This window comes from Etheostoma cragini, chromosome 3 (assembly GCF_013103735.1).
Source record: "Etheostoma cragini isolate CJK2018 chromosome 3, CSU_Ecrag_1.0, whole genome shotgun sequence".
Lineage (NCBI taxonomy): Eukaryota > Metazoa > Chordata > Actinopteri > Perciformes > Percidae > Etheostoma > Etheostoma cragini.
The window spans coordinates 15,362,156-15,375,297 of NC_048409.1; the positions used below are offsets into that span (position 1 = coordinate 15,362,156).

Genomic DNA, 13,142 nt, shown 5'->3' on the forward strand with positions numbered 1-13,142 from the left:
ATAGGTCTAGATGACGAGCAAGCATGACAGCTATGTATTTAAGCCACTTTGCTTTCACATGCCTACGAAACTGAAGTGTTCTACACAGCTTGCTAAAATTACACAGGTTTTCTTTCTTTTTTGTTGTTGTTGTTTTACTACCCGCCCTTCTCTGAGCTCACTATGAAACTTGAGGCGGAGGCAGGGTCATCCGGGAACATAGCAAATGGAAACTCCTCCCAAACCATGGGGGAGGGGTTTCATAGCATAGTCCATAAAAGGTTGCTCACAGAGAGGAGATCCAACTAGACTTTAGTCTGGACAACATTTTGGACAGTCAACCGTGGATCAGAGCTGAATCTTCTTCTTTTGGCCAAAGGGGTACAGCATGTCCGAAATGCTTGACAACATCTTTACGAAGGTGAGTCGAAGTTTAGGAATTTTGTTTTGGAAAAAAAAAAAAGCTTCACAAACTTGAAGTAGGTCAGCTCTGTAACTCGTCTCCCAAAGTGTTTGTTTATTCCTGCAAATCACTGATTTGACAGTGAATGTCCTTTTAATCGAGTATAATTGCAAGATAGGATTTGTTTAGTTTAAAGAGATAATAATGGAAGGGAAACAATCAGTTTGCAGTTTGTTTCTTCAGTTCCAGATCTTCCACTGTCAGAATATTCAAGGAAAACAGAAAATAGCCAAAAGTGGAATTATCTACATTTAATTTGTATTTTATGATTGCATGAAAATGGAAGATAAAAAGTGTAGTACTGTAGATTTCTTTTTTAGGATTGCCTTCTTAATTTGCTTAATCTATTTTTTAAATGTTTGTCTTTAAGAAAGACATAACCTTGAATATATACCTGGAATTAGAATGTTATGCTGAATAAAAGACTTAATTAAATTGATTTGTTAAGGTCTGTTTATTAACTAAGTCAACCTTCTGTAACAGAACTTTAGGAACCTGGCCCTCGATAGGAACCTGGCCCTGGATGATGCCTTGGTCCCGAAACAGTCTCAACTCAATGTCCCGGGGCAGAGTCGGCTGAACCGGTCAGCCTCCTTTTTCTCTTCCCCCTCCCCCCCTGCCTCCTCGAGCAACAGCTTGAGCACCGAGCATGTTAACAACAACGACAACGGCAGCCCTTTCTGGTCATCCAACATTTGGAGCCAGGGCCCTGTCTCCAAACCAAAACCGCTCTCCTTCAGGCCCGACCGCTCCATGAGCCTGACCGAGTCATGCAGCAGCAGCCTGATCTCCTCATTTGGACAGCTCAAGAACCTGGAGGCTTTCCCCTCTGCTACTACTGTGGCTCCACCGCCTGGCTTCCCTCCCTCATCTTCCCTCCAAGCCCAGGTTCCACAAATGGTGGCCCCTAATCGTTACAAGACCGAGCTGTGCCGTGGCTTCCAGGAGACCGGCAGCTGCAAGTATGGCAGTAAGTGCCAGTTTGCCCATGGCGAGGCAGAGCTGCGTGGACTGTTCCGCCACCCCAAGTACAAGACCGAGCCCTGCAGAACCTTCTACAACTTTGGCTACTGTCCCTATGGCTCACGCTGCCACTTCGTCCATGAAGACAGAATTAGTGGAGCGCCGTTATCACCGGCCAAATTCCAGAATCAGCTGCAACCGACTCCCAGTGGTCAGAATCCACGCCACCAGCTGCGCCAAAGTGTCAGCTTTGCCGGGTTCCTGGGGTCTTCACGCAGCTCACCTCCTCCATCATTCCCTTCATCCTTCAATGATCCAAACTTGGGCTTCAGCCGTGCTCCCTCTGTTTCCCCACCTCCCGCTGAAATCCTCTCCCCAGTGTTTGGCGACTCCCTGCAGCGTGAGGCAGCAGCATTCCAGTTTAGCAAGCATCAGACCCATGCCAGCACCGGAGACATCCACAACATTCCTCTTATCCTAGAGCCAAAGTCACGCTGTGTGTGTGGCCATGGAAATAACTTTAACATCAGCAGAGTCCCTGCCAGCGTGGAGGACGGGCACCAGCAGGATAGCAGCATGCTGATTCCTGGTCCTGGAGGCCACGGAGGATTCATGAAGACTGCTGGACTCCAGCGTTTCTCCTCTGAGGACTCCCTGGAGGACAGCTACAGCAGCAGCAGCGGAGGTTCCAGTGGAACCGAGTCTCCAACATTCGATGCAGCCACCAAGAGGCTCACTGTGTTCGAACGCCTTTCCCTGTCCGACTAAACAGATCCAAAGAGTAGGAACAGAAAACAACTGACACCTTGTTAACTGTGTCTGTTAATCTGGACTTTCTTCAGAACCAAACTGATCAGGACAAGTCAACCTTTGACACAATAACACTTAAAGTTCTTAATTTAAGTTTGTAAAATGAAACTCGACAAACTGCAAATATTAAGATGATTTTAGTAGCCAAATGTTATTAGACTCTATTTTTATACTTAATGTAGCCTATTAGACCTATGTATGTGGTCTTCCATGAAAATGAACTCCTCTGCAGGTCTTGACAGTACCAGTAAATAGTCTGGTTTGTACTTACCATAATTCTGTATTGATCAAAATGGTTCATCTTTAGTGATAATCATGAACTCCTGTGCCTTGAAGATTCTCCCTGCAACACGGCTATTTACTCTCAGTGCCACAAAAAGTGTGATTGATTCAGTAGCCTTAATCAGTGAGACCTAACATGTGTCATTGATGCCATTTTATCTGTGATATGCACTTTACAGCTAATCCAAATTGGGGAAACTATCAAGTCTCCCAGTAGCATTTAACCAAAGCTTCATACTCTGTGTGTGTGTGTGTGTGTGTGTGTGTGTGTGTGTGTGTGTGTGTGTGTGTGTGTGTGTGTGTTTGTGCACGCGCCTGTAAATGTGCATGTGTGGGTGTAACCATGTCATTTTCTTGAGACCTGGGGTGCAAGACTGTATAAATTGCAGGAAGCTGGAAGATCAAAAATGTGCTACCAGGAAAATGTATGTCAGTGAGTTAGGATATGAATATCTGTATCCTGACACACTTCTGTTATCTCTGCTAGTTTGTAAATTGCACCCCATCTTTTATTGTCCCGTTTGTTTGACAACCCGGTTCAAGGACATTTTAACACCACAGTATTCCTTTTGGTAATTGGTTGCCTTGTGTTGTTTAACTTAAACTTATATATTTATTATATTTATTTGTGTTTAAAGAAAAACAAATGTATTTTGTACTATTTATGGAGAAATATGCAACCCCTGTGAAATATAAATGTGAGAAAAAGCAGTAAAAAAAGAGAATCTTATATTTTTAATTGCCTGAAAAGGGACAAAATAAAATTCTAAAAATTGAAATGAACGTATGCTGTTCTCTTTGACTCCAATTAGTATTTAGTGAAAATGAGATACTTGGTTGTCTTGCTTACAGTAATTTTATAACTTCATATGAATGCCTATGTAGTTTTGTAACTTACACACCAAGTTGCTTTTAGAGGTTAGAAGGGAATATAAGGGGAAATTATTTAGTTGTAGTTAGAGGTATACTTTTCCTTGATGGTAGGATGTTATTAATAACACAAAATGTATTAATGTGTTGACACAGTAAACAATACTGTTGTTGTAAACAGTAAATGGCTGCAAGAAAAGAAATTTAAAAAAAGGTTTCTTAAGGAATGTTTTTCAGCCATAAGTAGCTGAAGATCAATTATTAACAGATTTTGCTTCAAATTAAATAATACATAAGGACACAACCCTACATGTCAGCCTCATAGTCATATAGAATTTCCATATAGGGCCCAGTTTCCCTCCTGAAGGTACAAATAATTTCTGTCATTTATACACAAAAGACTTTATTTTATATTCCTATTGTGTTACATTCACAGAAACAGAGAATTAATAGTCTATTGCATGTGGAACTCTGAGCCTTTGTTGCTCTCTCTTATGTGTTTTGTGGCATACAGTCTTCTTGTTGTGTATACAGTACGGACGACAGCATTTGGATCACCTCAAAAACACTGGCACGCATACACATGAACACACAGCTTTTCAGTCCAAAGGTAGAAAATGTGGTGCTTTGCAATGATACTCCAAAATGATCTAAGAAAATATCTTTGGATCTCTACAAATAGTTTAAAAATACACAAATGCGTTTAAATAAGGTCCCACAGTACACAACAAAGGTCAGGTTCAAAACAACAATGGGTCAAGAGCAGGTAGTGTTGGTAGTTCACATGCACGTTTCATGAGAAATCTAAAACAGAATGAAAATTCCAGAGACTTCTTGATCATTCTGATCCCACTTAGTAGTTGAGCAAGATGGACTGCGGTCAGGGAGGAGACTCATCACCAAAGAAATTGCAAAATGCTGTGGCAAAATCAGTCAATGCAGCCCAAGTAAAATGTCAGAGACACCAAAAGAAAGACACTTCTGGATAAAACATACACCTGAAGCTCTGGTGGCTGGAGGAATTTTTTTTGCCTTTTCTACCAGGAATTGGGCTCTCTTAACATCATCAATTCACAACCCTGTAAAACTGTATCCTTGCATCCCAGAGGTTTATCATGCACTTTTGTGATCCGGAAAAAAAAATAAAAAGCAACATCTCTACATGGATAATGTAATAATAGCCTACCTGGTTGCCATCCCCTTGGATGACTTGACATTAGTCATGTACACACAATCCTCATCCAAGTCATCTGGCTGTAATTGAGTAAAACAATGGGGAAAAATAAGGGGAAACCCCCAAATCTAGATTTATAATGACTCACGGTTATAATCAGTGTTAAAAGAACTTAGGCAAAACACTGAACGCATTTTATTTTCAATCTTTAAAAATTACTTGAAACATGCTTTCTCTTTGTCATTTCTGACTTATTCTGTGTGTAAATACATTTAGCCAGTCAATAGTTAACCCATATAGAGTTCTTAAGATATGGGGTTACACATAATGGGCTCTCTTCACTGGGAATTTTCCAGCGGCTGTATTTAAGCTTTCAACCGATTTGATTGATTGATTTGATCACCTCTGCTTCCTGGGCTGAACCACCAATGTTCAGAGCCTAACCAATGGAAACTCTTATGGACATGATTGTGTAAGGCACATTTAGGTTAAGCAGAAGTTCACGTAAACTCCCTGTTGCAATTTCCACTTTACACTCCCAGTGCGAACTAGTGTTGAGCAACCTGCCACCACAGCCGCCAACCCAAACATACTGCCAGAGTACTGGATTCTGTGTAGCGAGGCTGTATTCTGGAAAAAGAACAAAACATTTTTCACAGAAGCAAAGAAAAGGCCCTTTTATGATTTCTTAAGAACTTCAGAGCCTAAGAAAGCCATTTTTATTTACAAGGCTTCAGTGGGGCTATTTTTTTCTATCTTTTACTCTCTCCTATTCTGTAACATTAAAAACATTTTGTATTTTTGCCATTGGGTCTGGTTCAATTTGGCTGGTTTCAACACTGCCATTGGCATCAGTCCCTTTCCACACAAACTCTACTGTGGTTTGATTGGGGTGAAAACATATGGTGGCCCAACCACAGGATCGCGTGGTAGTGGATATGTGACACTGGTATGAAATGAAAGGCTAAAATAAGCAAGTTTCCACAATTTGCATGCTGTCCAATCCCCCTACTGCAATTATCAACGATCATCTGGTAACCATGGTAACATAAGCATGTCAAGATGTTAGTGTGGGGATTTTCCACAACATTCAGGGAGTGACAACAGGTTTAAACAAAAGGTGTGGTGTGCTGGTGTCTTACTTTAAGAAAAAAAAAAAAGCAAAACACTTTCAAATTTTTGAGATCAATTATGCATTACTTCATAACTTAGAATACAAAAAACAACAAAACTACAATTGTTGTATTATGGTAATTCCAACACATACTATGCACATATACAATAGCATGCCTACACCTTACTCTTACAAGTAATGTAAGAAATAAAATATGCAGACACACATACAATGGCATACACATTGTGCATGTGAACTATAAGTGAAAGAGAAACAAAGTATTGAAATCCACACCCTAATCCAAACACCCTAATCCACCCACACCTTATTTAGTCAATCTTAATAATAATTATTTTACTATCATCACATGGTAATCATTGATTATGGCAGATGATAGCCACCTACCATCTCAGCTCATAGTCAATTGATTCTTTATTTGCTTTGTTTTGCTTTTGACCACCAGACAGGATAACAACTCACAAGGCACAGTGGAGGATAAGTCAGAAAAAGTACTTTCAATACTTGGTTCATGTATAGTAATAACTCAGTGTGAACACAAAATATTAGAGTACTTTAAGAACACATTGTGACACTTGGTAACCTCCTGTGTTACACCTTGCCTATGGACAGGACACATTTAGCACAAGTAGAAAATAGTCCAATTGAAACATGCTTGTAAAGCTGTATCAACATAGCTTTTCTATTTTCATTATTTTTTGCACTACTGAAATGTACTTGATTCAAATAAATATGAGCAACACACCCGTTAAGATTTCTTTAAGGACTAGATTTTAGAAACTCAGTGAACCTCAGCTATGGCCACTATTGTGCATTGTGTCTTGTTCCCCTTTGTACAAATGGCAGGATGTGTTGCTATGACGATGGACAATGACCACAAAGTGTAAACAGCAGAGACAACAGAGAGAAAAGAAGGGATCAGTGTGTGTTTGTGTATTCACAAATATTAACTCCAAAGCCTATTCTCACCCCCAGACTGGTTAAAGTTCACCAAACTCCAAAGCTCTTACATGAGTTCCCTGAGCAGCTCCTTCAGCAGCAGAGTGCTGCACCCTCAGCGGTACAAGGAACGCTAGCCCAGGTCCTTCATTCCAGCAGCAGTCACACTCTTTAATGCAACATCATAATGTAGCACTGCTAGCTGTCTCTGCACTATGCATATTTATTTATTCATCTTTCTTTGCTACCTCCAACTGTGCAATATGCCATCTCTATTCATTTGCACCTTGCTTATCTGTTTCCATATACTGTCTGTTTGTATAAGGGTGTTTATTGTGTAAATGCGTTATTATTATCACTAATTCTATTTTTCCATTTCCTATACTTTACTTTTTTTTCTCCTAGGTCTTCTTAATGGGTATTTGTGTTATTCTGATGTGTGTACATTTTATTCTCTTGGGCTGCTGTAGCACAGGACTTTCCCCAGCGTGGGATTAATAAAGTCTATCTGATCTTATTTTTTGACAAAATACTGCAGACCAACATATAGATTGATGATCATTTGAAAATCCTCAATGGTTTTCTTAAACAGCAATGAATGAAGCTCAAATGATAACCACTCACTCTTCACAGTTTAGGCTCTTCATTTTTGATTTCAAGTACTTATTTCACCATTACCTATCTTTTGTTTCCCGTCATCTCAGCCGCGATTATTCAACCCCTGGAACAGGTCATTCCCTCAACACAGGCCTAAAATCAACGCCAGCTTCTGTGAAACTGTTAATAATTGACCACAAAGCTGCTCTCTTTGCTCAAGTCACCTGATCTCTCTCTCAAACACACACCTACACACACACATAGTCACACACACACACACACACACACACACACACACAAAAATCTGGGTGGAGATCTATTAAAGCAATTATATGCTGTGTAGTCTAAAGGTGAGAAACTTAGGCAATAGTTACAAAAGGACGAAACAAACAGGTATCCGTGCATGTCATAACTGCTGACAAACAGCAGAGAGTTTGTTCTGGAGGGACAAATTAGAGCAAGGTAAGGGTAGGTAGAAGATGAGTTAACCTTTTCAAACTTTATTGGTTGGGAACTGAGAAAGTAAGACACAAAAACTGAGTCATAAGGGAGGTACAAGAGGGATTAAAAGTGCAAGAAAAAGCAAGTAAGAAAAGGTGAAACTTCACTGTGGTGAGAAAATGTTTTTAGGCTGTAAACAACAATTTGTTCTTTTCACCAGGTAAAATAAGGCGTTTCTGTTTTTCAGCTTAGCTGCTGGTTAGACCAGTTTTTCTGGAACTTTTCAACCTGAAGCAATCAGCAGCCAAGATTGGATAAATCATCCAGACACATCACAGTCACATTCCTACCTGCACAATGTGTGTTTGTGTTTGTGTGTGTGTGTGTGTGTGTGTGTATTCAGTCAGGTTTCAGCCTTGAATTTTTATTTTTTATTTTACAGCTCCTTAAACTTCTCCCTCCCTCCCTCCACTTCTATCATAACACAACCAACTACACATTCTGGTTGAGTAATCTTTCAACTCGAAACCTTTGTCAACCATTCGGAGAGTGTCAGAGCACGTTATGCAACGTCTACTTTGCTAACTAGGTCATTGAATAGCACTACCTTTTTTTTTTTTCTTGGAAAAGATAAAAACTTGGAGGTTAATGCACCTTAAAATACTTAGAAACAGATCATTTGAGCTTTGACCCCATATTTCCCCTAAAATCCCCTCAATTTGGGATTTTTCTGCAGTTTGGAGTGGTCTGGAAACAGAGTGGTAGGGTAACTCTAAAGCAGTTTTGCATGTGATGCAAGTCAGGATCAGACAACCACCAACAGAAATATGGCAGCACTAAAGTAACGATAAGCGCCGAGCTCTGAAGGCTCTAACAGCGGTTTACGTCCGATTTTTATTCTGAATTATTGACCTCCACTATTCAAGATATTATTGGTTTCCCATGATGCATAGCGAGGTGCTGATGACTAACATCTACAGATTGAAGGTTTGAGTCACCACTATGATTCATGTGCAATCAGAAAAGGGAGGGTCAAGGGGCAAAAGGGGAGGTGGGAACCAGCGTTGGTGAGTGAAGTTGTGGATCAAAGTAAGGCCTACATCTAAATAACTGAGAAAATTAAAGATTTGGGAATGTCAGTTTTTAAATATATATTGTCCTTTATTTTCTAAGTAATTCTCTAACTCTAATTCAGAAAGCTCAGTTATTTTCTTCTGATTATTTTAAAAATTAAATGAGAAACTTCTTCCGCTAACGGCTACAGGCTCTTATGTAGCATAGCTCAAGCTTTGCTAGACCTCAACTTTTATTGTATAGTCACAGATGCATTCATTTTGAATACCAGGCTCTGATTGTTTAGAGTTTTTGTGTATATAACAGATTTTTTTCCCCCTTAAATATCTCATTTTACACAAGGAATCTATGACAGTAACAGGATCCATTTGTATTGTCACATCTTATCAATACAGAGCACTAACTATTATGGAGTATGACTATAAAGAGAATGCAACTTTAATGTTCAATTTGCTCTTTTGGGGAAAAAGCAGACTGTAGTATAATTCATGAGAAGCTGAAATGTTACGTATTAGACACATGATGCATGACCCATGAGCTGCAGTGCATAAGTTATCTCCTTATCCATCATTGCACCAAAACAAACATCCCCCCCTTATGCTAACCTAGATATTTACTTACGTATTTGGCTAGAAGGGGAGGAGGGAGACCCAGAGAGATTAGAAAGAAATAGCAGCGTCAGTAAGTCAGTCTTGGCAGGGAAGGAAGGAGGAAATATTTAAGTAGTGACATCACTGCAACAGAGTGGAAGTGCTATCCTTTTATAGCCATGTTCTCTCTCTCTCTCTGCCACATTCCTCAGTTACAAAGCTCAATCGACTCCTCCTCTTGTCCTCTTCCCACTCACCCCCCCGCCCCCCAAACTTGTGACGCAAACGCAGGGAACAGGAGAAAGAGGAGGAAGGTGGAGAGGAGTTGGTCACCCACCCCCTCCTTACTCCTCCTCCAGGAAGACAGAAAAAAATCCCTAAATTCCCCCCTTCTAGCCCTCCCGACCACTTCTCTTTTCCTTTCACTCCGCTCTTCCTCTCTGCACTTTTACTTTCACTGGCTGGTGGGACTTGGCACAGACGGAAGACCTGGAGGAATTCATGACAAAGTTCTCCATTTCCAATTCACAGGAACACTTTTTATGAAGTTTCTAATGTGTCTTGAAAACCCCTGCTAATCGAAAGGCCTCAGTCGCGCTTGTCCCATTTTATTACAAAAATAAATATCTTTCTTTTTTTTTTAAATATCTCGGGATACCTCTGCTGTGCGTCATACATACACAGTTCAGTTAAAAAATGTACAACATTTTTTTACTGAGGTTAATAAAACATTTTACATAAAAATGAGGAGACCCGTGAAGAAAATACTCATCCAGAAGAATAGCCATTACATATATTATAATTCAATTTCTGTGATCGTCCTTTTTTACAGAACAAGAAGTGAATCTAGATGAGCATGTACGATATGATCTGAAAAGCAGAAGCAGCACCCATGGGCTGTTGCGCAGATAAAAAACAAAAGCATTACAAAACTAATTTATTAAGACAAAAAAGGTGCACCAATGTACTGGATTCACCCAATTCAACAGTCATTGATACAATGATTCTTTAGATCCTATTCCATTCCTCAAGGCATGTCATCCGATTTTAGTGGTAAAAAAGAATAATTCACTTCACTACACCAATTTATTTTTTGTAAATCATGATAATCATGAGAAAAAACGAATCACATATTTTAAATTTTAAACATGGTTTTGTTTACACCCTTACATGAGTTTTTGTGTAAATGCAAGTTAAACTTTGCCCAGGCTGCTAGAGATTACTCAATGGTCTTCCACGCTATATTGATTGTGAATGGAGAGCAAGATCATTTTTTGTCATATTGTTTGACTTAGCCTTTAACTGATGCACTTGCTTTACGAGTGTCACTTATTTTTTCTTTTCTGTGAAACATAAGTCCATCTTCTGCTTTACATTTCATTCTACTGCCTGAATACAATTTGCCTAACCAAATCTTAATAAACCTGCTGAAGTGAAAGCACTCATGCTTCTTTGTTGTTACCACATGATAAAGATTCCTACAACTTTGGATCTACTCCAAATTCCCCCCCATTGTTGTCTGCTGCCTCTACCCTGAGTTTGAAAACTACTTCAAGGCCCATAATATGACACATATGTGAGTAAGTCTAAAAAATCTGATTTGTGTTAGAATTGACAGACTTTCATAAACTGTAGGCCTCATATGATCAGTCACATCAGGACGTTGGGCAGGAGAAGAAAGTCCCTTTAGACAGTTTCACATCTGTTTGTGTTATTAAAGTCGATCTTTCACAACTAGCTGGCCCATACATTGTTCACTGCATGCTTCCTGTTAACACTCACACTTGGTACATGCTTCTCCTTTTAGATTTCACACTTCCTGTTTTTATGTTCTTTTCTTAATATGGTATGAAAAGGTTTAGCACTGCGTCAGTGTGTTTATTAACACCAGATGTGGGACCTGCACATGAGAATAAAAACAGCTAAAATACCAGAGGAGAGGCTTAGTTTGGTTTGAAACAGGAAAGTATGTAAATCAAATCATATTTCTATCACATAGTATGTGAACAAACGGCTTCAGTTGAATTATAGATGGTAGAATATAGGTAGTATAATGGATTTTTCACCTGAAAGTAACAGTTGTATGGATAGTCACAGTGTAGAGTGTGCATTATAATACATACTAGCACAATATACATACTAATACTACAGTATTTGAAAAGTTATTAGAGTAGTTTGTCAATTTGAAACCTATTGTAGTAATAATTAAATTCTTATCCCTAGGACCAAAGACCAGTGTTATTTTGTCCTTCTTTGGTATCAACAGTTCATGTTGCCCGGGGAACATTTTAAGAAAAGTCTAAGGAAAATACTTAAGGTTTTGAGTGATTGTACTTTTTTGAATTTTACAAGAATCAAAGTATAGCGTCATGGACGCCTTATTTATGTCTCGGAATTCAGTTTTAGGCTGCAGTAATCAATATTTGATGTCAACATTGCATCAAAGGACTTTGTGTATTATGAATGGGGTTGCTCATGGTGACTAAACCATTGAGAATTTCTCTACAAACAATGTCAGCGTTTCATTTTTTAGATTTTAATTTCCATAACTTTACTCTTTTGGTTCACTCTCACGGCTCTCATCACTGTTGTATCCATATGTGGCAATAGAGGCACTCAGACAAAGCTAGCCGTTAAAAACAGCTTAGCTACCTGGGCTAGTTAATACTAACGGCATAATTGGCCGCTAACATTTAATACCATCTCCTTTTCCCTGCGTGTTGCGGTTGACATGAGAATTAGACTAACTAGCCTGGATGACTGCAACTCTTTCCTAAATCTAGAGGGGTTTGTGTTGTGTCAAACTGACTCACCCAGGAAGTTGTTGCGTTGTCGCGTCCAAGACCGGCCTGCTGACTTGATGACCCCGCCTTGAGCGACCTCTGCTCTGTGGGGGCGTTCCAGCATACTTCATCCAGACGGCAAACACATGGGGGTGCAGCTACAGCATCTCGTCGACTCTGCAAGTCCGTGCTCCATCTTGTACTTCCGGTTTTAAAAGGTGTATTTGCAAAACTTTGTGTTGTGAGAAAGCAAGAATAGTCTTTTAGCATCTTTGTCATCAATCAGAAGTCTGTCAGTCTTTCTCTTGGTGTGATTCTCCAACAGTTTTCCATGTGGCAGCATGACTCTTCCTTGTCTTCTTCTTTGCCTTCCTCTTCTTTAGTGTTTTACGGCGGTGGGCATCCTATATGTTGCATTACTGCCTCCTACTGGTATCAACCGTCAGCTATGTTATCCCATTACAACTTTTTAGATAAACCCAAATCAAAAATGGAAATATATTGTTCTTTCCTTCTACAGTGACCCGACCATCAAGCACATCTTTGACCCTGATATCAACTTATCCCAACTTTTGTAGTTCTGCAACCATGACCATTCTTTCTTTTATAGACTTCCTGCATGAAATCAGGACATTCTCCACTGTTTCCTCTTCCCACTGAAAGCAGTTGCAGTTGGGTGTTTTTTCTATTACAAAAAGTGTGCTGTTCAATCTACTCGGACCAATTATTAATTCCACTGATAATACCTAGTTCTTTTCTGTTAGCTCCACTGTTTTTCACTCCTACTACTCTATTTTGTATTGCATGCACTCTGCATTGCAATACATTGGGGACTCTTTTTTCCCCTCACTATCCCAATATTGTTGCCACTGTTAGGATATGTCCCCCTTAGTATGCTTTTCCCCTAAGACTTTGACAGTGTGTGATTTCAACATTTCCTTTCTTGACTGCCTCCTTTGCTAACTTATCTACTCTCTCATTTCTTCGAATTCTTGTATTTGCAGGTGCCCATATGAAGACTACATGTTTACCCTGATTGGAAAAC

General features: G+C 39.6%; 1 protein-coding gene across 1 annotated transcript; it reads left to right on the plus strand.

Moving 5' to 3' along the window:
* Positions 1-239: 239 nt before the first annotated feature.
* Positions 240-3,134, plus strand: zgc:162730 (uncharacterized protein LOC564559 homolog). The gene is made up of 2 exons (XM_034865834.1): positions 240-400; positions 926-3,134. Exons 1-2 carry the CDS (start codon positions 368-370, stop codon positions 2,171-2,173), a joined length of 1,281 nt encoding a protein of 426 aa, XP_034721725.1. The 5' UTR covers positions 240-367; the 3' UTR covers positions 2,174-3,134.
* The last annotated feature ends 10,008 nt before the right edge of the window (positions 3,135-13,142 follow it).